Below are 24530 nucleotides of genomic sequence, written 5' to 3'. Positions count from 1 at the left end.
GGGTCTCCTGCGGTTCTGGGCCCCCAGGAGCAGGGTCTGCTCCACACGTAGAGAGAGCCCAGATCTAGAGCCGGGGCTGGCACTGAGCGAGCTGTCCTTGGGCTGCACCTCCTGCAGAGGTGCTTGTGCCAGGCAGCGTGCAGCTGGCCACCCTCTGCCCCCTACCTCTGGAGAGGTGAGCGAGCTGGAGCTGCAGGCTCTGGTTCTCCTCCCGCAGGGCTCGGGTCTCGCTGCTCAGTGGGGACGCAGACTCCAGCCCCTGGATGTAGATGTTGGTGGGAGACCCTGGAACAGGAGCAACCGTGACATCCGGGGCAATGCTGCCAATGCTCCCTGCCGGAGCCCCTGGGCCTCTCCCAGGGTCTGCACCAACTGCCCACTGCTGTGTCCCGAGGCTGGCCATGGCCAGCCCTCTGGGAAGCCCTGGGCACTCCACCCCAAGGCTGGCCACCCACCCGCCCACGCTGAGCAGGAGGAGAGAGGATGGAGCGGCTGTGGAGAAGAGGCAGCTCGGCCCCATGAGGGTTCCCCCGCCAGGATCAGGCCCTGGGAAATGGGGGCAGGGAGCGGGGTACAGAGAGCTGAGCCCCAGCCAGATCCCTCCCTCCCAGGGAAGCAGGTGTGCCCGCCCACCTGGGGGTTTGCGTTCTAGAGACTTGAGCGGACAACAGCGCCCTTGAGCCCCTCCCTGCCCCACACCCTTTGGGTACTGGGGTTGCCAGGTACCCCACCCAGATCCGCATCCTGTGATTTTTGGGTACAGGGGTTGATGGGTTCCCCTCCCAGGATCCCTGCCCTAAACTCTCTGGGCACGGGGGTTCTGGGTTCTCCCCCCTCCAGATCCCTGCCCCACACCCACAAGGGGGGGTGCTGGGTTCCTCCCCCCGCCCCGGTCACTCCCCCACACTCTCTGGGCACAGGGGGTGCTGGGTTCCCCCACCACCTGTCACTCCCCCACACCTTCTGGGCACAAGGGGTGCTGGGTTTCCCCCCCCACATCTTTCCCCCACACCCTCTGGGCACAGAGTGTGCTGTGCCCTGCCAACCCTGGGGGAATGGAGCACCCTGAAGTCCCGTCCCGTACCATTGCCCTTGGCGGTGGCAGCGAGGCGGTTCTCCAGCTGCTCCCGCAGCCGATCGTTGATGCAGATGGACTCCTCCAGGCGCTGGCGCAGGCTGCGGATCTCTGCCAGGTGTCCTTCCAGCAAGTCAGCACCTGCAGCCGCCAGGGGAACAGAGAGCTGGGTGGGACGCCAGGGCTCAGTCGGGAGCAGGCCAGGAGGGCACGATGCTTCCTGAGCACCAGGGTCACCTCCCTGCATGGGCTGGCCCCTGTCCCCCGCGGCCCAGGGAGCAGGACGAGGGTAAAGGAAGCTGGTTACAGAGACAGGCTGGGGCTGCTACAGGACAGAAGGCACACGGCCCCTTTCACACCTCCCTCAGGACACCCACCAGACCATGCTCCCTACGAAGGCACAGTTCTGCCCTCCCCCAGCCCATGGTTCCTCCCATCCCCGCGGCACGGCTCTTACCAGTCAGCTTGTGGCTGGCCGGATACCCAGAGGGTAAGTGCCCATAGAGGGCCCCCGTGTGAAGCCGGGCCCAGAGGGGGTTGTTCTCCGGGAAGGCAGCCCCTGCTTTCCTGTCCAGCTGGGCGGAGCTCTGCAGCGGGCGAGACTGTGGGGCAAGATGGGGAACGTGGAGACAGCGGGAGGTGCTGGCTTCCCCAAAGTCGCTGGCCAGTGGCACTGGTTTGACTGGTGGTGCGGCAAGAGGTCCCCCTAGATAGATGTGGGCAGAGGTGGGTCCGGGGCCCACAGAAGGGCAGGGCTGGGTGCCACCCCAGGGATGAAGGCAGGACCTACCCCAGAGAAACTGCCCAGAGGAAGTGCCCGGACAGGAAGACTCCGAGTGCACATGCCCAGCTTAGAGCCACTCATGGCTCTGCTGAGCGCCACCCAGGGACGCCTTCCCCACTTGCCCCAGGCCCTGGCTCGTCCTGGCAGCCCAAAACACTCCCAATGAGACACCCCAGGGAGTCCCCCAGTGCTCACAGCCTCCCCACTGATGCAGGACCCCAGACAGACAAGTGTGGGTCAGAGCAGTGCATCCATCTCCCCTGTGCTGCCAGCCAGGGCCTGGACTCCCAGGTTGGGGGTTGAAGTATTTGCTCTTCTTGCAGGCTCTTTGTTGGCCCACTGGCCATAATCCCAGGGGCAACCTCAGCAGCCCAGATGGTCAGTGTCTCTGCCCAGAGGCCTGTCTGCAGACCAGGGCACACTCACAGATACAAAGGCCAGAGGGGACGATTGCTACTGTCCGTTCTGCACTGCTCCATAGCCAGGCCAGAGAGCCCCCACGCCACCCCTGCATGAAGCCCAGAAGCCGGAGGAGTGCTGTGCCCGCTAGGCCCCGTTCTCAGTACAGCCCACTGGCATCCAACAGCAGCGCCCACGTCACACCAGTTGGGGCAGCCGACATCCCCGCTGTGAAGTACAATGCCTCGTGACACGCATGCCGCAAAGCGCCGCAAGCTGGAGCAAGCCGTGGCACCGACCCACAGGGCACTGGCAGGCACCAAGTTGAGCCAACACACTGCCATGCATCGGCGAGGGCTGGGGACGAGCAGCAAGAGACAGAGGCCAGGGTATCGGGCCAACAAGCCAAGAGCACGCAGGGAGCCCGGCGCCTTCCCAGCCAGCCAGCCAAGCGCCAGCCTGCATTGGGGTGGCATCAGCATGGGGCTGGGCAGCTTGGAGGAATCGGGGAAAAGGGAGACACCCAGGGTCAGTCCGATCCAGGCCGGCTCAGCTGGGATATGCCCCTGCAGTGCCTGTTAGGTGAAATGAGTCAGGGGGTCTCAGCGCAGATCCTAGTGACCCTAGCCAGCCACCCCACCTCAGCCAGCACCAGCTGGCCCCACCACTGGCTGTCTTGGCAGAGGAGCCAGCTGCTGAGCTGAGCCCTGCCAGAGCCAGGCTGGGCACACGGGCTGGGGCTCCTTGGCAGACACCAGGCATCCCTGGGCTCTAGCATCTCCAGGAGGGTTTCTCACGTCCTGCCGCTCCCTAGCCTGAAACCCACTCTGCCCAGCTACATTCAGGCCTGGCATGATTCCTCCATGCACTATGGGGCTGGAGGATCCCTCTCTCAGCTCCCCCCCCCCCCCCCCCAGTCTCTGCACTATGGATCTGTAAGGGGGGAGGTCCCTCTCTCAGGTCCTATCCCCGCTACCCAGTCTCTGCACTATGAATCTGTAAGGGGGGGGGGAGGTCCCCCTGTTAGCTCCTATCCCCCCCCCCAGTCTCCACAGTATGCAGGAGGGATCTCCCCTCCAAGTTCCCAGCCCTGCTCCCCCAGTCCCTCTGCATAAGCAGCTTCTCCCTTGCTTGTCCTGGAGCTGGGAATGACTATTTCTCCAGTCTCCTCCCCTCTGCAGTGCCCACCCCCCAGACACCTGCCCCCTCCCACCTCAGCCTTGCTGGTGCCAGTGGGCCCAGGCCAGCTGATGTCTCTCTCCTGCTTCCTCCCTTGGGTGGCTCCCTGGGAACGGGGCTGCAGCAGGAGCAGCTGGTTGGGTGAGGACAACGTGTGCCCAGGACAGACAGACAGAGCAGGCATGGGGGGCTGCGAAAGCCATGCAGAGCCACATGTCAGGGGGAGGCAGAAGAATCAAGCCAGAGGCGCTCACTTTCTCCCAGCTGCTTCTGCAGCATGTGCAGCTCCTGCTGCACCTCGGCCAAGGAGAAGACAGGCGACCCGCAGCAGCCCAGGAGAGCAGGGGGGGCGGGAGGAGGAGGGCCGAAAGGCAGGAAGGAGGACGGCCCAGGGGCAGGCGTCAGAGGGACGCTCAGTGGCTTGGACAAGGAGTCAAAATGCAACCCTAGAGATGGGAGAGAGAGCAGAGATGGGGAGAGAGATTAGCCAGCCTAGGGGTGCAGCTGGCACTGGGGGTGCCTGGAAAATCCAGCCACTTGGGTGAGGCAGCAGTGCACCCCCCAGGACCGTACCGGCCCCCCGACAACTGGGGCCAGGCCGCACCGCGGCCCCCAGGACCGTACCGGCCCCCCGACAACTGGGGCCAGGCCTAGGATTGCCAAATTTCTGATCGCACAAAACCGAACTCCCTAACCTCACCCCTTCCCCAAGACCCCTCCCCCTTCCTCGCCTGCTCAGTATATTCCCCTTCCTTTGGTGGCTCGCTCTCCCCCACCCTCACTCACTTTCACTGGGCTGGGGCAGGGGGTGAGGACTCTAACTGGGGGTGTGGGCTCTGGGGTGGGACCAGAAATGAGGGGTTCAGGGTGCGGGAGAGGGCTCTGGGCTGGGGCAGGGAGTTGGGGCAGGGGAGTGAGGGCTCTGGGATGGGGGTTCAGGTTCTGGGGTGTGGCCGGGGATTGGGGCACGAGGTTGGGGCGCAGGCTTACCTCCAGCAGCTCTCAGTCAGCGGTGCAGCGGGGGGGGCTAAGGCAGGCTTCCTGCCTGTCCCGGCACCGTGGACCGCACTGCACCCCGGAAGCAGCAGGTCTGACTCCTAGGCAGAGGTGCGCAGGCAGCTCTGTGCGCTGTTTTCACCCACAAGCACCGCCCACCCCAGCTCCCATTGGCCGGAAACCAGCCAATCGGAGTGTGGAGCCAATGCTCGGGGCGGGGGCAGCGCACAGAGCCCCATGGCCTCCATCCTAGGAGCCAAATCTGCTGCTGGCCGCTTCCGGGGCGCAGTGCAGTGTCAGAACAGGTAGGAACTAGCCTGCCCTAGCGAGGCAGCACTGCTGATGGGACTTTCAAAGGCCTGGCTGGCAGCGCTGACCGGAGCTGCCAGGGCAGTGGCGGATTTAGAGTTAGTGGGGTCCTGTGCTCACCTTCATTTTGGGGGCCCCTCCTTGGGACCCAGCCAAGAAAAAGAACATTTTCTCATTTCCCGCCAGCCCCCGTTTTTCATTCTTTTTTTCTTCGTCTGGCCAGAAGTTAGGATGCAGGAGGGGGCTCAAGGTTGGGGCAGGAGGTTGGGGTGTGGAGCACTTACCTGGGGCAGCTCCCATTTGATGTGAGGGGTGCAGGTGGGAATGTGGGGGGGGGGGTGTAGGAGCTCCCATTTGGTGCTCAGGGTGGAGATGTGGGGATGGGTGTGCAGGAGTCAGGGCATGGGGTGTGGGGGGACTGGGTATATGTGGTGGGTGCAGGAGTCAGGGGGGGCAGGGTGCCAGAGATGTGAGGGGGTGCAGGATCAGGGCAGGGGGCTGGGGGTGCTCCCAGCCCCCTGCCCTGAGCGTCTCATGGCAGAGGGTTGGGGGGGTATGTGTAGGGGGAGTGGGGGGGTCCTGCCTTTGCTCCGCCCTGCCCCGATTCCACCCCCTTCCCCAAGGCCCTGCTCCCGCCTCTTCTCCACCTCCTTCTCTGTGCAGGGTCCCTTTTCGACCGGCTGTTCTGGTCAAAAAACGGACACCTGGTCACCTTAGCCAGGCCGCACTGCACCCACCAGGGCCCTAACGGGGCCTGGACGCATTGCACCCACCAGGGCCGTACTAGCCACTCAATGACTGAGGCCAGCCCACACCGCACCCCCCAGGACCCTACCTGTGCCCCGACAACTGGGGCCAGACCGCACCATGCCCACCAGGGCTGTTCCAGCCCCCCGACAACTGGTGCTAGGACACACCATGTCCACCGCAGTCAGACTGGCCCCCCAACTACTGGAGCTGGCCACACTGTGCCTCCTAGGGCTGTACTGGCCCCTGACACCTGAGGCAAGGCCAGGCCATGCCATGCCCCCCTGGCCATACCGGCCCCTCAACTCTCAGGGCCATACTGGCCCCCCAACAACTGGGGCCAGGCCGTGCTATTCACTCCACAGCCATACTGGGCCCCTGACAACTGGGGTGAGGCCGCACCATGCTTCTTGTGGCCATCCTGGCAACCAGGGGGAGGCCATGCCGTGCATCCCATGGTCATCACAGCCCCCCAACAGGGCAAAAACACTCCATACATCCCGTGGCCATCTCATTCCCTCCCGCCACCCCAACCAGGGGAGGCCGCTTTAGATTTGGTTTTGATGAGTAGTGAGGACCTCATAGAAGAAATGGTTGTAGGGGATAATCTTGGCTCAAGTGATCATGAGCTAATTCAGTTCAAACTGAACGGAAGGATTAATAAAAATAAATCTGCAGCTAGGGTTTTTGATTTCAAAAGGGCTGACTTTCAATAATTAAGGAAATTAGTTAGGGAAGTGGATTGGACTGAAGAATTTATGGATCTAAAGGTAGAGGAGGCCTGGGATTATTTTAAATCAAAGATGCAGAAGCTATCGGAAGCCTGCATCCCAAGTAAGGGGGAACAAATCATAGGCAGGAGTTGTAGACCAAGCTGGATGAGCAAGCATCTCAGAGAGGTGATTAAGAAAAAGCAGAAAGCATACAGGGAGTGGAAGAAGGGAGGGATCAGCAAGGAAAGCTACCTTATTGAGGTCAGAACATGTAGGGATAAAGTGAGACAGGCTAGAAGTCAAGTAGAGTTGGACCTTGCAAAGGGAATTAAAACCAACAGTAAAAGGTTCTACAGTCATATAAATAAGAAGAAAACAAAGAAAGAAGAAGTGGGACCGCTAAACACTGAGGATGGAGTGGAGGTCAAGGATAATCTAGGCATGGCCCAATATCTAAACAAATACTTTGCCTCAGTCTTTAATAAGACTAAAGAGGATCTTAGGGATAATGGTAGCATGACAAAGGGGAATGAGGATATGGACTTAGATATTACCATATCTGAGGTAAAAGCGAAACTCAAACAGCTTAATGGGACTAAATCGGGGGGCCCAGATAATCTTCATCCAAGAATATTAAAGGAATTGGCACAAGAAATTGCAAGCCCGTTAGCAAGAATTTTTAATGAATCTGTAAACTCAGGGGTTGTACCGTATGATTGGAGAATTGCTAACATAGTTCCTATTTTTAAGAAAGGGAAAAAAAGTGATCCGGGTAATTATAGGCCTGTTAGTTTGACATCTGTAGCATGCAAGGTCTTGGAAAAAATTTTGAAGGCGAAGGGAGTTAAGGACATTGAAGTCAATGGTAAATGGGACAAAATACAACATGGTTTTACAAAAGGTAGATCGTGCCAAACCAATCTGATCTCCTTCTTTGAGAAAGTAACAGATTTTTTAGACAATGGAAACGCAGTGGATCTAATTTACCTGGATTTTAGTAAGGCATTTGATACCATGCCACATGGGGAATTATTAGTTAAATTTGGATAAGATGGGGATCAATAGGAAAATTGAAAGGTGGATAAGGAATTGGTTAAAGGGGAGACTACAACAGGTCCTACTGAAAGGTGAACTGTCAGGCTGGAGGGAGGTTACCAGTGGAGTTCCTCAAGGATCGGCTTTGGGACCAATCTTATTTAATCTTATTACTGACCTTGGCACAAAAAGTGGGAGTGTGCTAATAAAGTTTGCAGATGATACAAAGCTGGGAGGTATTGCCAATTTAGAGAAGGACAGGGATACCCTACAGGAGGATCTGGATGACCTTGTAAACTGGAGTAATAGTAATAGGATGAAATTTAATAGTGAGAAGTGTAAGGTCATGCATTTAGGGATTAATAACAAGAATTTTAGTTATAAGCTAGGGACGCATCAATTAGAAGTAACGGAGGAGGAAAAGGACCTTGGAGTATTGGTTGATCATAGGATGACTATGAGCCGCCAATGTGATATGGCTGTGAAAAAAGCTAATGCGGTCTTGGGATGCATCAGGAGAGGTATTTCCAGTAGGGATAAGGAGGTTTTAGTACCGTTATACAAGGCACTGGTGAGACCTCACCTGGAATACTGTGTGCAGTTCTGGTCTCCCATGTTTAAGAAGGATGAATTCAAACTGGAATAGGTACAGAGAAGGGCTACTAGGATGATCCGAGGAATGGAAAACTTGTGTTATGAAAGGAGACTCAGGGAGTTTGGCTTGTTTAGCCTAACTAAAAGAAGGTTGAGGGGAGATATGATTGCTCTGTACAAATATATCAGAGGGATAAATACCAGAGAGGGAGAGGAATTATTTAAGCTCAATACCAATGTGGACACAAGAACAAATGGATATAAACTGGCCACTAGGAAATTTAGACTAGAAATTAGATGAAGGTTTTTAACCATCAGAGGAGTGATGTTTTGGAATAGCCTTCCAAGGGAAGCAGTGGGGGCAAAAGATCTATCTGGCTTTAAGATTAAACTTGATAAGTTTATGGAGGAGATGGTATGATGGGATAACATGGTTTTGGTAATTAAATATTCATAAATAGGCCCAATGGCCTGTGATGGGCTATTAGATGGGGTGAGATCCGAGTTACCCAGGAAAGAATTTTCTGTAGTATCTGGCTGATGAATCTTGCCCATATGCTCAGGGTTTAGCTGATCGCCATATTTGGGGTCGGGAAGGAATTTTCCTCCAGGGCAGATTGGAGGAGGCCCTGGAGGTTTTTCGCCTTCCTCTGTAGCATGGGGCACGGGTCACTTGCTGGAGGATTCTCTGCTCCTTGAAATCTTTAAACTACGATTTGAGGACTTCAGTAGCACAGGTGTGAGGTTTTTTTTGTAGGAGTGGTGGGTGAAATTCTGTGGCCTGCATTATGCAGGAGGTCAGACTAGATGATCATAATGGTCCCTTCTGACCTAAATATCTATGAACCCCATGCTGCATCTCCCACGGCCTCCTCAGCCCCATGACAACCAGGGGACAGCCACACTGCACCTCCAGCAGCTGTCCCTGCCCCTACCGCCTGCGGCCATCAGGGCTGGCCCTGGTGCCCAGGTAAATCCGAGCAGCTGCCCTGCAGGAAATGGAGCTCTTATACCGGGGGCCAATCGGCTGTGACCCCTGCCCGAGAGGGAACATGGCCCTAAGCTAAACTGAAGCCGTCCCTCATCACACATCCCCCCATCGGTCCCAAGCTGCCACCCGCACTCCCGCAGGTTCACACCTTGGCATGGGGCGGCCTGGCAGGAACGCCAGCTCTGACAGAGCCCTGCAGCTCTCACACTCTCTGCACCCACCTAGCAATCCCCTACTGCTTTTCCCCAGCAATGGGCCAGGCCCAGTCCATCCAGGGTTGGGACGCTGCTTCCGAACAGCCGCGCAGAAATCCCACAGACGCAAACTCCTGCTTGTCCAGCCAAGGTGCAAACCACAGCTGGTATCTGCTCCCGCCGTGGGCTCCAGCTAAGCCCCTGCCCCAGCTCCTGCTGCAGACGGCAGCCTGCTAGCAAATGGGGCACCAAGCGCCACCTGTGCCAGGCAGAGCCTGGCCAGGGCGCCAGTTACAGCCAGACTGGGCTAGAGCCACGATCACCTCTCAGGGTGACCAGCCCCCAGCCACTCTGTCCGTGCCCCCAACCATCTGCAAGGCACATTCTCACCCACAGACACTCCCACAGCCTGGCTCCCTGCCCCCATGCCTTCCAGCGCTGTTACACCCCAGCCCTGAGAAGGGCACGGCAGCAGGGGAACCCCCAGCAAGATGCCACCAAGTTAAAATTCTCCACTCATGGTGGGCCAATGATGCCAAGGAGCCAGCCATGGTGGAGCCAGCTTCCACCCCTCTGTGAATGAGAGGTGGTTGGAGGGGAGCAGCTTCCACCCCTCGGGACAGCCCCTCCAGGACTGGCCTCTGAGCTCTGCTATCCCCGCCCGCAAAGCCATTATCCCTGCTGCAGCCCTGTGGCGGCCCGTACCTGTGCGTGTCTGGCCACCGTCCATGGGATGGTGCTGTGAAGATGGCCCGGTGGGGAAGCCTCTGATGGACTCTGCTGGAGCCTGGTGGGGTGCAGCGGCAGGGGATGGGTTGGATGCCAGAGCAGCGGGGTGAGTGACGTCTAGAGACCCACAGGTGAAAGAGAAAGGGTCATGTCAGAGAGCCGACACCACAGTGCAGGCTCATGCACCAGCGCCCAGCCGCATCCCTGGTGGCTGGGGCAATAGCCACTGCAGCGAAGGCAGGCATAGTACCTCGACGGGACCCTCGCCCTGGGGAGGAAGCGCGTGACCCAAGCTCTCTAAAGCAGGTGCAGAGAGAGGAGACCGGACATAACACAGCCCCCGGGCCAGCCAGCCGGCGTCTCTGCACTCTCCATAGAACAGCCCCTTGCTGACCTGAATCTGAATGGGCTGGGGAAGTGGGGTATTTCCCCGAATTCCTACGGCACCCCAGCACAGATGGGAGATGCACACGCATGGCCAGAGCCTGCCTCATAGACACCCGCTTGCTGGCCACAGGGAGCGGGGCACATTGGACAGCCTGGGCACCGCGCCGAGAGAGGTTCTGCGTGGAACCCTGCAGTGGCTTCCTGGTGACACTGGGCAGGCTGCTCAGAATCTCTGGGCCGGATCCTGATCCCAGTTACACTGGTGTAAACCTACAGCAAGCCCCCTAGCTCCAGCAGAGCCATTTCAGAGTCACACTAAAGTCCAAATCAGGCCCTCCGTGCCTCAGTTTCATAATATGCAAAAAGGAGACCACATAGCAGTACACCTCTCCGCGGTGTGTATCTCTGATCTATAGGGCTTCCCCCCACCCCGAGCCTGGCTATGGAAAAGGGGCCGGTGCTTCAGCTACGAACCCCCCACAGCAGGCCCCTGTCGACCGACTCAGGCTGCGGGGCTCTAACACTGCGGTGTAGATGTCTGAGTGTGGGTGGGGTGGGCCCCAGACTCCTCCCCACTTGCGGGGTTTCCATTTTACAGCCCCACAGCCTGAGCCCCATGGGCCAGCTGCGCGCATCTGCAGCCTGGACATCCCCACTGGTACGCAGAGCACAGTCCCTTTCGCAGGGGAGGGGGGAAGAGGACTCAGCTATGCCTAATGGGGCGTGGCTATCAAGAGGCCCAGCAATTGGGAGGCAGCTGTGGGTAATCAGTGTCCCAGCAGCTACTGCCAGGGGATGGGCCATCTAGGTGCCACCAGCCAAGTGCGCCATTGGGGTGTGGCTTGTGAAGCCCTCTAGCTGTCCTGCACAGCCCCTGCTGGTGTGCTCCAAAAGGTGCCTAGTGCATGCAGCCAGAGGCCCCTTTAACGCGCACTAGGTACCTTTTGGAGCACACCAGCAGGGTCTAGGCAGGGCAGTCGGAGTGCAACGCCTTTTAAAAGTCACAAACCCTCTGGCCTGCTTTGCCGTGCCACATAGACAAGCCCCAAGAACTCCTCCATCCCCTTTGCTGGCTTTGCAACTGCCGACAGCCCAGCCTGTCCAGCGTGCTCCCTCTCCTAGCGATACCAGTAACCCCTGAAATTCTGAGAACCAGACAAAACTACCATGGAGAGAGCCAGCTCTCCAGGCTTTCTGTGTCCCACTCTCTGTCCACTCTGTGTCCTGCCGCATGATGGAACCCAGGCTGGGCTCTCAAAGCTGGAGTGCGCTGGTAATCAGTTCACTCAAGCTATTTATCACATTTGTAAAGGCTACAGGAGTTCCTCCCACAGCTCTAGCCAGCCTGCAAAGTTTGGTGGCTCCCCCAAGATGTTAAGTACCTCGTGTTAATTGGCAGTCAATTAATCATCGCCAGGTCCAGAAGTCACTGAAGACAAGTGCCACCTCCTTCCCTCCCAGCCAGCTTCCCTGGTGTTTGGGGGCAGCTCTTCACACAACCACACGGGAGAAAAACAGTATTTTATAGGATAACGTGGTTGAGTGGCAGGGGACTCCGGGGCCAGAGGCAGCCAGGGAACAACTTCAAACAGCCTCGATTCCAAGCTGGCAGCATCCCGAGAATTCACAGACGTCTGACAGCACCTTAAGGTGCTTCAGAGGAAGGAGCTGGAAGGGTCATTATGAGTGAGGCGGTGCAGCTGTGTCACTGTCGTGCTTACGCGGGAGAGCACGCTCTCCCGTCAGCATAGCTAATCCACCTCCCCAAGAGGCGGTAGCTGTGTCGGTGGGAGACACTGCGCTGTCTACACGGGAGGCTAAGGTCAGTATCACGACGCTGCGCAGAGGCGTGAAGAATCCATGTATTTATACCAACAGTGTCTGTACATAGACCTGGCCTGAGCCAAGCGTCAGTCCTGCCCAGAAGCACAGAAACCCCCCTAGAGGGAACATCTGAGAGCGTAAGTAACAGAGAACCCAGAGAATGATATGCAGGGATTGGGGCAGAGTGAGGGAAAACCCCAATAAGTGCCATCAGCCTTCAAGGGCCACACACCTGCACGTGGCTCCCTTGGGCTGGCAGTGAGACAGTGCCCGTGCGCTCTTGCTACGTACATACAGCCTCAGGAAGGGTTCTAGTTCCTTCCCCAGGATCAGTCCCTCTCAGGGGGTGCAGGGGAGGAGTGAAGAGGGCTCAGCTGTGCCCAATGGGGCGTGGCTGTGACATTATCCAAGAGGCCCAGCCAATTGGGAGGCAGCTGTGGGGTACCCCAGGTACCCCCGTTGCTCTCAGCGGCCCTGCACATGCCTGGATCCTTTGTGACCCACTGGCCTGGTGGGGAAGGGCTAGTGTGCTGCGGGGTGTTATTTTTGCAGAGGCCAGTGGCAGATGGACTAGCTGGGATGGAAGTGTCATGGGGCTGCCAGAATCAAAGACTCATCCCCTGTGGCCTGGAGGTGAGCCCTGAGACACTGTGGGGAAGGGACCAGGCTCGGGACACTAGAGACCGTTCCTGTTGCATGCCTTGGTCAGCCCGGAGAGTGCACAGAGGGCTCGGGGCAGTCTCCCCATTCTGTCAGCCCCTGCCTGGACACAGTCCATGGGATACAGAATCGCCCAACTTTACCTGTGAGGCGCTGGGACGGCCGCTCGCTGCGATCCCCCTGGAGCTGGCTGTACTCGCTGGTGGCATCCCCGTCGGAGCAGGCCTCTGGGCCGTCAGACAGGAAGGAGGTGCTGCTGTTGGAGCGGGGTGACTCAGAGAGGGCACGGCTGCTGGATGGGGTCTCGCAGCGCTCCTGGAGCTTGGCCTGAAGGGTCTCAATCATCCTCTCCTTCTCCCGGAGCTCCTTGCTCAGCCTGGGAGTGAGCACACGTCAGCCCCACATCTACACGTGCGCACAATGCACATGTCCCATAGTAGGGATGGCCTCGCACAGTGCACTGAGCCTGTGCGTTCCCCTGCCCCCTTTCTCTACAGGGTCTTATGGCCTTGTCTTCAGCACACCTGGCTTCCCACTCACTCTCAAGTATCTGGGCCATCCGCCCACATGGGCCCCTTCCTGCTCTCATGAGGGTGTTCCTCACTAGAGACCCCCGCACCCTGGAGTGAAAGTCTTCAGATGCCCTGTCCCAGAGTCCTGGGCATGGCCAGGCCCGTGCACATAGGGGCGCAAAGGAGACAGCTTTGCAGGTATTAGCCTACGTGCCACTAGCCAATGTCTCCCTTGGGCTGGGAATGGGCTCCACCGGCCTATCTGCTCAGTCTTACAGGGCTAGTAGAGGAGGGGCAGCCCTGCACAGCTGGAGAGCCCCAGGAGGCCCTCAGACTCCCCTTTGCCAGCAGCTGGTCAGCGAAAGAGAGGCCGGTGCCCTTTGCTCTGCAAGGCAGCCTGAGCCTCATGCAGTGTGGCAGGCATCCTGCCAGAGCAGACATCCCAGGGCTCCCTGGAATCACCCGTGTGGTTACCTGAGCACCACGAATTCATGTCCAGTTTTATCCTCCACGTCAGAGCGATCCCCTGAAAGCAAAGCCAGAGGTTCTTGTCAGGGGTGGAGGGCGGCACAGCACCAGCTCCCCTTCGGCCCCCATGCCAGAGCACAGCACCCTCCCTCTGTGACACCGAGAGACCATGCCCCCGTCACCCAGAGACCATGCCCCCCTCCGCCCAGCACCACCGATGAGGACAAGGGCTGGCAGTCTGACGGTGTTGGGGCCTTCTGCCCCCTGCGCTCCAAGCCAGCCATCCTCGGAGGAGTGGCCAGGCAGCTACGCTGGACCAGGGCAGCACTCCATGCCAGGGGGTAACCCCCCTCTCTGTGGGACCCTGGCCCCCAGCCAACTCTCAGCATCTCAGGCCTCACCCTCCGGCTCTGCCCAGCAACACCCTGACATGGGTGGGGCGCTGGAGAGATACAAAGGGACCTTCCCTGGCATGTGCAGGGAAATGCTGTTGTCAGCCAACCATGAAGACAGCAATTGCCGGAGGAGGGCAGATGGGGCTAGCGCAGTCTCCGACCATGGGACACACTAGTTGCTGCAGTGGGCAATTATGAGATAACATGCCCTTGAGGGACTTTCCTTCCAACCCCGGTCATTCCCCAAGGTAGGCAGGCCTATGTCCCATCTCATGTAGTCTTAAGATTAGCCCTGTAGCTGCGGCTGTTCTCTCTCCATATAAACATTCATCCTTTGGGGAATCCTCCTAAGCTCCTGGCCTCAATGAGATCTAGTGGCAGTGAGTTCCGCCAGCTAGTGGTGCCCCCAGATCGGCATGTTACTCAGCCACGCACTGCTGTTCAGCTTGCTGCTCAGCCTCTCGGCCAGCTGGCCACCTTGGGCCAGGTGCTCCCGAAAGCTCTGGCCCATGTAGTAGTCGATGTCAGTGCCTCGGAGAAGCTCCTCGAAGGATTTGACGGTGTCCCTGAGGTGCTGGGTGAGCAGGTGACAGACGCTGTGCCCCTCCCGCATCTTCTGGCGCAGGTGAGAGAGCTCCCGTGCTTGGGCCTGGATCAGCGAGTCATATTTCCTGCCAGGGGAGAGGGCAGGAGAGTTAGCCAGCCAGAGGGGGAAGTTAGCTGGGCAGAGAGGGCGTGGGGAGGGACGGCACCCCAGCTTGGCTGCTCTCAGACCGTCTCTCCCCAGGGCAAGCAAGCTGTCAGAAGAGGCGCCGGCCTCATCTCCAGACAGCTGAAGCCTCCACAGCCTCTGGCCTGTGCAGCAAAGGCAGGCAAAGCAAGGCCGAGAACAGTGCCCTGCCCGCCCAGACACTCAGCCTCCTGCTGGCAAAGGGCCAGGCCCTGAGGTCCCTAACCCTGAGACACAGGCCCAGGCGGGCGGGGGGCAGGTTCTGAAGGATCCCTCAGCGGCTGCCCGAGGGCACTCGCTCCGGGCATGGCTGTGGAGAGCAGAGCCCATCGCCCGGAGATGCTCTCACCGCCCCAGTGGTTCTAGCCATGCTGAGTCCGTGCCAGGTTGTGCCTCCCCTTTCTGGGCCTTTCACCCGCTGCCTGCTGGAGGGGAGGATGCCAGAGTTAACTGACACCTGCCCTGGGTGCATGGCCCACATGGCCAAAGTCTCAGCTGCTGTAACTCAGCATCACTGCCTGGAAGCCATGGCCAGCTCCCTCCAGCTGAGGGTCTGGCCCGGCAGGCCTGTCCCCCTCCACCTGCTCTGGAGTCTATCTCCTCCCTACCCTGGCCAGATGGCAGAGCGCAGCTCCTCAGGCAGCACCCCTCCTGCCCGGGGCCCAGGCAGCTGGGCCTCCAACAGGGACACCCTGTGGACGAGCCATTTGAGATCTCTGCTAGCCTGGAGCGCAGGGGGGCAGAAGGCCCCAACACCATCAGACTGCCAGCCCTCGTCCTCGTCGGTGGCGCTGGGCACCAGCTTGCGGAGTCGCTCAGCACCCGAGGCGTAGTCACTGGTGCTGGAGAAGGAGCGGGCGCGGCGCTGCAGCCTCTGGAGTGCCTTGTTTGAGTTCTGCAGCTGCACCTTGAGCTCCCGCACATGCTGTTGCAGAACAGCAACATCTTCCGACTGGCCCCAGCACAGGCCCTCCCGCGGCCCCAGCTGGCTCAGCTCCTCCATCAGGCCGGCCTTGCTGAACACATCCGGTTCCTCGCACTCTGGGGAGGGAAAGGAAGGCCTGAGGTCTCAGGGTGCCTAGCCCCTGCTGCTGGGGATCTAAGCCCCATGGAGAGATGGGCCAGAGGGATTTGGGGGAGCAGCTTTGGCCGTAGGGCTCCTAGGAGAGCAGGAGAGCCACACACAGGCCTCTGGCGGGGGGACTGCCTGGCACCGGGGAGCCCCGGGCAGCACTGGGCTTAGGGCTGGGTAGCATCACTGCCACTGCAGAGCACCAGAGAGATTTTCTGTAGGTCCCACAAAATGAGCAGCTTGTTTTAAAGCAAACTGCCAGTAACCAAGTGGTGAGGGTGACTGTGCCGGTGGGCTGCTGGGCACGGGATGGCACCAGGGGCAGAGCTCCAGGGACTGGGCCCAAAGGCTGCCATCTCCCCCGAGCCCTGCCCCCTCCCCACTTGCTCCTTACCAGGGCTGGGGGTCTCCTCCCGGTCGGCCTCATTTTCACTCCTCCCACACGTCTCGTAGCCCAGATCCTGGAGGTCCACCTGCACCTGCTTGTTGTCCTGCTGCACCGAGGGCTCGCCTGCTGGGGCAAAGAGCCAACATGGCAGCCTTGGCCTCTGGCATGAGTCCAGCGGGCCTAGGACCCCATAGGGGCTCTGCTGCCTGCTGGGAACACGCTGCCTCCTATCTGGGGCAGGGGCTGCGTTTGTTCAGTGTTTGTGCAGCGCCCAGCATAGCAGGGCCCCAGCCCAGGGATAGATAACTATAGTGGAGTCCCACAGACCAAGGGCCCCACTTGTTCTCCCTTGGCCCCAGACAGGCGACTGCCGCTCCACACAGTACGGCTCCATTCCAGACTTCGTCTGTGGTTCTGGATTTTCTCGCCCGCCTGGCCTCAGACCAGCTCCCTGGGATGCAGGAAGGACAGGACCCTGACTGTCCCCGGTGCAGAGGGAGAGGGGACCCCAGTGCAGCTCTCCCGCCACCCACCCGCCAGCACCAGGCGTGAGACCGACTCACTGAGCAGGGTCCTGTACTGCTCCAGCTGCTCCGCCTGGGCCCGCACTGTGGCCTCTGACACGGCCAGCTTGTCCTGCAGCTCCTGGTTGCGCTGCCGGCACTGAACCAGCTGCCCCGACGGCCCTACCCCGGGCTCCACCAACCGTTGCCAGCTGCCCGCAGGGCTGCCCTCCATCTGCTGGGAAGGAAGGAAGCAGTGACACGGCCGCTGGCCAGCCCCCTCAGCTGATGCAGCTGGAACAATGAGTGTGAGTCACCTTACTAACCCCTGGCCTTTCCCTCCATCGCCTTCCTGCCCCACCCATTCCCTCAGGCTGCAATGGGGTGGCGAGCAGCCCCAAACACAGTACAGGCACCCAGGACCCACTGCCTCCCCTCACCCGCCCGGTGAGAGCTTGGGGTCCAGAGCCAAAGCTGGGGGCAGAGTCACTGGCAATGAGACAGAAGAACAGAGTGCACAGACAGACAGGGGACAGGGCACAGAGGCAGCAGACAGACACATGGACAGGGGAGGGGGCACAGAGGAGGCAGACAAATACACAGACTGAGGACAGGGCACAGAGGCAGCAGACAGACACAGGGCATGGGGCACAGAGGCAGCAGACAGACAGACGGGACAGGGCAGAGAGATGGCCCACGGGGGCAGCCTCTCCTGAAAAGCCGGCTGCCCTGGCAGATGCAGACGGGGAGCAGGCTCTGTGGCAGGTTTGAGCTCTGCAAGCCAGGGGGAGTGAAGGCAGCTCTGCTGCGTCATTCTGATCACTGGGAAGGAGCCTGGGCTGCACCAGGTGCTCGTATTGCTCTCCCTTTCCCCCAGCTCGGCTGGCCAGGGAAGGTGGCATCAGGTTCCCTTTTACTGCAATGGCTTCTAGTTCAGGGGCACCCAGGGCTGGCTCCATCCCTTTCCTGGCATGGGAAGCCAACAGGCAACCAGAGAAGGCTGCCCCCTGCTGGCCAGGGTGAGGCTCCTTGCTGAGGGCTGAACCCTCTCCCACTCCCAGCCCCCTCAGCCAAGGGAGTTACCTGGCTTATGCCCCTGGGGGCTTGGGGTGGTCCCAGTTCCACCGCCTGGGACCCAGGGCAGGGCCTCTTTGCTGGGTCCTCCTGGAGCTGCCCCTCCAGGGCTGGGCGCTTCCCGGGTGCCACCCCCATCTCTGCCCGGAGCTGGTCGATCTCCGTGGCCATGCCGGTGATGAGCTGGGGCGGAAACTTGCTCTCGCCCTCCAGGCAGTTCAGCACCAGCTGGTCCTTGAGGAGGGTGACGACAGTCTCTGAGCTCTGCAGCTTCTTGCTCTGGGTGTGCAGGGCCTCCCTGGTCTCCGCCTCGTCCTCCCAACCCTCTGACAACGGGGCTTCCCCCAGCCGCTCCTTCAGCTCGGCGGTCTCCAGGCACAGACTCAGCAGGGCTTTCCTGCAGGGGACACAGGGGCTATCGTCAGCATGGGGAGCCTGAAATGACCCAATCCCAGAGCAGCTCCCCACGTCTCCTCCCCACAGATCCCCCAGCCCAGAGAGGGCTGGAGAGTTCCTCTTGCCCTGTTCTCTCCAGACCATTGATTGCCCTCCATGCTGCGTTGGGAGGGGCACTGGGCAGCTGCACGCCAGGCCAAGTGGCTGGCAGGACTCCTGGCCATTCCCAATGCCCCTGCAATGATCATTGCCTGGCCTGGCACCTGACCGTATCCCCATTCTCTTCGCATCTCTCCATTGGTTCCCCCGTCTCCATCACACACAAACCATGGTCCTCCTTTTCGCAGCCTCTCCCCAGCCACCCCATCATCCCAGTCAGCAGCGAACCGTCGCCTCCCAGCTCTGCTGTGCCCAGGGCAGCAGCCGCCATCGCCCACGTGTTACATCTGTGCTGCCCCTCGCCTGGGAGACGCTTCCTCCTGACCACCTGCAAAATCCCCCCCCAGCTGCTTTTGAACCCTCCCTTCAGGATCCGCACTGCCGTGACCCCTGCAAAGAGCCGACTAGCCAGGTCAGCGATGAGTGGAGCCCACTGCCCAGTTTTGTCTCACTGGCTCCTGGTTCTCCCCAGTCTGTGTCCAGCTCGTGTCTCCTGTCTGATATGTAGCTTTGCCGCTCCGAGGGGCAGGCACTGACTCTGTCTGTGTCTGGACAGTGCCAGCACCATGGGGGCCTGGGCCACCACTGAGCTCCTAGGTGCTAGCACAATACAGATAGTAATGAAGGGGAGCCACATGGTGCCCGACAGGGAGCAGCTGGAATCCCTCCCCAGGATGCACCCCAGGCACAGACTCTGGCCCCTCCGCACTCCACTGAGGGCCCCACCCTCCTCCCAGCAGCACAGCTGGCTCTTGGGTGCAGACCAGCCCCAGCCCCTCCCAGCCCCAGCCCACCTCTGCCCCCACATGCCTTTTGCCACGGGGACGTGCTAGGTAGGAGAGCGAGGTTGCCACACAGAGGGGTGGCGCAGTGCATGGAACCACTTCCTTTCTCCACTGGCAGCGAGAGGTGGAGCACAACCAGGTCGGAGCCAGGAGAGAGGCCCATGCCCTCTGGAAACTTCTTCAGGATCAGGAGGCTGTAGTGCAAACTATGGCCCAGGCCCGCAGGCACCGGAAGAGAGATGCGCTGTGCAGACGTCCACATCGCCCTCTTCTCTGCAGCCACTGCCCTGGGCCTCAGCCCATATTGCCCTGCCAGCTCCCTGTGTCTCCCCTGCCCACAGATCCTCCCATTTAAATTGTGATTCATCCCCACCTCCCTCCCCAGCTGGCCAGGGCTCTACGGCTGTCAGCTGGACATTGCAGGACACTCTCTGCCAAGTCCTTGGGGGTTTCTGTGACCCGGGACATGCTCTGCCAGGCCCCTGTAGGTTCTGTGACCCAGAATGCCTTCTGCGGTTCTGTGATTTAGGCCATGCCATGTTTGGAAAGCTTTAGCCCATAGCTAAGTCAGGGAAGGGGGAGGTTTCGCTGATATAGGGGATGTCTACACTGCAGTCAGACACCCATGGCTGGCCCGTGCCCGCTGATTCAGGCTAAGGGGCAGTTTAATTGTGGTGTAGAGGCTCAGGCTGCAGTCCAAGCTCCTAGACCGTCCCACCTCGCTGGGTCCTAGAGCCCAGGCTCCAGCTCAAGCCCAAATGTCTACACTGCAATTAAACAGCCCCTTCGCCCCAGCCCCTTCACCTGCATCAGCTGGCATGGGCCAGCCTGGGGTGTCTAATTGCAGTGTAGACATCCCCTAGTTAAAGCAGTGAAACCCCTCTAACATGGAAAAAGAAAAGGAGTACTTGTGGCATGGGCGCAGTTATCCAAGGACAACAGGAACACAGTCCAAAACAGAGCTTGTGGGTACAACCAGGACCCCTCAGTCAAGTCCTTCTGGGGGAGCAGGGAGCTTAGACCCCAGCCCTGGGGTTCCCTGCGTTCCTCCACCCAGCCCCAAACTGAAAACTAAACCCCCCCAGCAGGCTCCCTTCTGCAGCCTCTGTTCACATTCCTGGGCAGAGGTGTTACCTCCCCCTCCACCTCCTGGCTCAGGTTACAGGCTCTCAGGTCTCCCATCCCCAGGGCACATTCCCAGGTCAACACTCCCCCCTCCCTGCTGCGTCACATCTCTCCCCCCTTCGAGACTGAACTGAGGGGGGTCACTGTGACCAGTGACCTGGGGAAGTTCGGGGCCCCCTCTCCGGGACAGTGCGTCCGCTATCAGGTTGGCACTTCCCTTCACGTGGACCACGTCCATGTCGTAATCCTGCAGGAGCAGGCTCCATCTCAGGAGTTTGGCATTGGCTCCTTTCATCTGGTGCAGCCAGGTCGGGGAGAGTGGTCGGTGTACACGGTGAAGTGTTGCCCGAAGAGATAGGGCTCTAGTTTCTTGAGGGCCCACACCATGGCCAGGCACTCCTTCTCGATGGCCGCATAGTGTTGCTCCCGGACTGGCAACTTCTTGCTCAGGTACACGATGGGGTGTTTCTCCCCCTTTTCATCCTCCTGCATTAACACCGCCCCCAGTCCCGTGTCTGAGGCGTCGGTGAACACCACAAAGGGCTTGTCAAAGTCTGGGTTTCCCAGAACTGGGCCACTGACCAGAGCCTCCTTCAGCGCCCGGAAAGCCTCCTGGCACTGCTCGGTCCAGATCACCTTGTCTGGCTTCCCCTTCTTGCATAGCTCAGTGATGGCGGTGGCTATGGTGCTAAAGTGGGGCACAAATCTTCGGTAGTATCCTGCCAACCCAATAAAGGCTTGGACCTGCTTTTTGGTGTGGGGAGCAGGCCAGTCTCTGATCACCTCCACCTTGGCTGGTTCCAGCTTTAGGCGGCCGCTCCCCACCCGATGGCCCAGGTAAGATACTTCAGCCATCCCCACCTTGCACTTCTCCGCTTTTACAGTCAGCCCAGCCCCCTGGAGTCGGTCCAGCACTTGTCTAACCTGGGACACATGGTCCTCCCAGGTCTGGCTAAAGACACAGATGTCATCAATATACGCCACGGCAAAACTCTCCATTCCCCTCAGTAGCTGGTCCACCAGGCGCTGGAAGGTGGCCAGTGCTCCCTTGAGGCTGAAAGGCAGGGTCAGGAACTCATAGAGCCAGAGGGGTGATAAAGGCCGATTTCAGCCAGGCATCTGCATCCAATGGCACTTGCCAGTAGCCCTTTGTAAGGTCCATGGTGGTAAGGTACCGAGCTCCTCCCAGCTTGTCTAGGAGCTTGTCAGTCCTGGGCATGGGGTAGGCATCAGATACAGTGATGGCACTGAGCTTCCGATAGTCCACACAGAACCTGACTGACCCGTCCTTTTTGGGGACCAGCACCACCAGCGAGACCCAAGGGCTGGCAGATGGCTGGATCACCCCCAAAGCCAGCATGTCCCGGACCTCTCTTTCCAGGTCCTGAGCAGTTTTCCCTGTGACTCGGAAGGGGGAGCATCTTATCGGGGGGTGCGACCCTGTCTGCACCCGGTGGACAGTCAGATTAGTGCGTCCAGGCTAGTTGGAAAACAGCTGTCGGTACGGATGCAGCACCCCCCTGACCTCAGCTTCCTGGGCAGGGGTTAGCTGATCAGAGAGGGGAATTGTTTTCAGGGGGAACCAGCTCTGGTCCCAGGGAATAGATCTACTAAAGGGTCATCTCCCTGCTCCTCCCACTGTCCACACACGGCCAACACCACATTCCCCCTGGCATAATATGGCTTCATCATAGTCACATGGTACACCCGGCGGTGGTGCGCCCGGTTCGACAGCTCCACCACATAGTTTACCTCATTGAGCTGCTTGACAACCTTGAAAGGGCCCTCCCAGGCAGCCTGTAGTTTGTTCTTTCTCACAGGGATGAGAACCATCACCTATCCCCGGTGGTGTAGGCACGGGCCCGCACCGTGCGGTCATAGCAGACCTTCTGCTTCTTCTGGGCTCTGGCCAGATTCTCCCTGGCTAGGCCCATGAGTTCAGCCAGTCTCTCTCGGAAGATCAGGACATACTCCACCACTGACTCTCCATTGGGAGTGGCCTTCCCCTCCCACTCGTCTCTCATCAGGTCCAGGGGGCCCCTTGCCCTCCTTCCATATAACCGTTCGAAAGGTGAAAATCCGGTAGACTCCTGGGGCACCTCCCTGTACGCGAACAGCAGGTGAGGTAAGTACTTGTCCCAGTCCTGCAGGTGCTGGTTCATAAAGGTTTTCAGCATCATCTTTAGCGTCCCATTGAACCTCTCCACCAGCCCATTGGACTGGGGGTGATAAGCTGAGGCCCAGTTGTGCCAGACCCCACATTTCTCCCACAAGCACCGGAGCAGGGCCGACATGAAGTTGGACCCTTGGTCTGTCAAGACTTCCTTGGGGAACCCCACTCGGCTGAAAATGGTCAGGAACGCATCTGCCACAGTGTCGGCTTCAATGGAAGCTAAGGGCACTGCCTTGGGGTAGCGGGTGGCAAAATCTACCACCACCAGAATGTATTTCTTCCCCGACTGGGTCGTCTTGCTGAGAGGCCCCATGATGTCCATGGCCACCTTCTGGAAAGGCTCCTCTATGATGGGCAAAGGTCTCAAAGCCGCTTTCCCCTTGTCCAGGGCCTTCCCCACCCTCTGACAGGGGTCACAGGATCGGCAATACTGCCAGACCGTGGTAAAGACCCCGGGCCAGTAAAAGTTCTGCAGCAGCCTCTGCCGGGTGCGCCGGATTCCCTGGTGCCCTGAGAGGGGGATGTCATGGGCCAGGTACAGGAGCTTGCAGCAATACTTCTGGGGGACCACCAGCTGCCTCTTGATCCCACAGGACTCTAATTCCCTTGTGGGATCCCATTCTCGGTACAGGAACCCTTTCTCCCACAGGAACCTCTCCTGGCAACCTCTCTTCATGGTCCGTACCACACTGAGGTCGGCCAGGTCCCTGAGCTTCCGCAAGGAGGGGTCTTTCCTCAACTCGGCCTGGAACTCAGCGGCTGGGGAAGGGATGGGGACCGGTTCCCTTTCATTGGCCGGGTCTGAGGCCACAGCCTCTCTGAGCCGTGCCCCTCGACGCTCCCTCCCCCACCAGGGTAGGGTCCTGCACCTCCGGTGTGGTACCCTCCCCAAGGTCAGGGTGCAGTGCCCCTCGCTGGCTCTGGCTACGGGTCACAACCAGGGCGGTCTGGGGCTTGCTTGGCCAGTCCTCTAGGTCTCCCCCCATCAAAACCTCAGTGGGCAAATGGTGGAGTACCCCCACATCCTTAGGGCCCTCCTTGGTCCCCCATTTCAGGTGTACCCTTGCCACGGGCACCTTAAATGGGGTCCCACCCATCCCCGTCAGGGTCAGGTAGGTGTTGGGCACCACCCGATCTGGGGCCACCACCTCGGGCCGGGCCAGCGTCACCTCTGCGCCCGTATCCCAGTATCCATTGACCTTCCTCCCATCCACCTCCAGGGGAACAAGGCACTCTCTCCGGAGGGACAGCCCCGCGCCCACCCTGTAAACCGAGCACCCTGAGTCCCGAGCATCCAGCCCTCTGGCTGAGCTGGCCGGGGGTACTCTTCCCTCCTGAGCAGGTGGTAAACTGGCAGCCCCCTTGCCTGGGTCGTCTTCCCCTCGTCCAGCTGGGTCCCTACCCAGTTAACCCTGGGTAGGTTGGGTCTGCTCAGTCTGTCCCTGAGCCTGGGGCACTGGGTCCGTACGTGGCCTCTCTGGCCACAGTGATAGCAGCTCAGGTCACGTTGGTCCCGAGCGGGTCGGAGGGGCCCGATGCCAGGCGTTCCCCTTTGGAGGGGTTCTCCCTATTTCCCCGCTGGGAGGTCCCATGGTGACTCTCTCCCTGCATCGGGGGTGGGGGGGCTGTTCTTTTGGGACTCCTCCCTGCTACCCCCTGACCGACTGTTCACAAACTCGTTGGCCAGCTGCCCTGCATGCTGCGGGTTCTCTAGCTTTTTGTCCACCCACCACAGCCTCAGGTCGGATGAGTACTGTTCATACAGTTGCTCCAGTACAATTAGGTCAAGCAGGTCCTCTTTAGCTTGGGCCCCAGCTGTCCACTTGCAGGCATATCCCTGCATTCGGTTGACCAGTTGTAGGTATGTGACCTCAGGCATTTTACGCTGACTCCGGAACCCTCTCCGGTACATCTCGGGGGTCAGCCCAAACTCACGGAGCAGGGCCTGTTTGAACAGTTCATAGTCCCCTGCCTCCGACCCTGTCATTCGGCTGTACACCTCCACGGCTTTGGGGTCCAGTAAGGGGGTGAGAAACTGGAGCCTGTCTGCAGGGTCAACCCTGTGCAGCTCGCAGGCATTCTCAAAGGCCGTCAGGAAGCTATCTATGTCCTCCCCCTCATTACGCTGGGACAG

At 59.6% G+C, this 24530-nt stretch overlaps 1 protein-coding gene across 15 annotated transcripts in view; it reads right to left on the bottom strand.

Annotated features, from left to right (window-relative positions):
* Positions 1 to 24530, bottom strand: part of PDE4DIP (phosphodiesterase 4D interacting protein) — a 153528-nt gene that overhangs the window by 11022 nt on the left and 117976 nt on the right. For 8 of the 15 annotated variants that reach the window (XM_074960872.1, XM_074960881.1, XM_074960877.1 and 5 more), the window contains 12 exons: positions 17768 to 18155; positions 16745 to 16922; positions 16188 to 16307; positions 15330 to 15762; positions 14427 to 14662; positions 13603 to 13654; positions 12760 to 12992; positions 9722 to 9862; positions 3692 to 3883; positions 1533 to 1781; positions 1085 to 1216; positions 166 to 285 (listed from right to left, as the gene is read on the bottom strand). In XM_074960872.1, the coding sequence (XP_074816973.1) occupies positions 166 to 285; positions 1085 to 1216; positions 1533 to 1781; positions 3692 to 3883; positions 9722 to 9862; positions 12760 to 12992; positions 13603 to 13654; positions 14427 to 14662; positions 15330 to 15762; positions 16188 to 16307; positions 16745 to 16922; positions 17768 to 18155 (2474 nt within the window). The remainder of the gene's footprint in view (positions 1 to 165; positions 286 to 1084; positions 1217 to 1532; positions 1782 to 3691; positions 3884 to 9721; positions 9863 to 12759; positions 12993 to 13602; positions 13655 to 14426; positions 14663 to 15329; positions 15763 to 16187; positions 16308 to 16744; positions 16923 to 17767; positions 18156 to 24530) is intronic. The other 7 variants (XM_074960880.1, XM_074960882.1, XM_074960868.1 and 4 more) reach the window with 3 other exon arrangements.

This window comes from Natator depressus, chromosome 8 (assembly GCF_965152275.1).
Source record: "Natator depressus isolate rNatDep1 chromosome 8, rNatDep2.hap1, whole genome shotgun sequence".
Classification (NCBI taxonomy): Eukaryota; Metazoa; Chordata; order Testudines; family Cheloniidae; genus Natator; species Natator depressus.
Note: the sequence above shows the minus strand (reverse complement) of the source record. Positions and strands in the feature narration are given on the sequence as shown.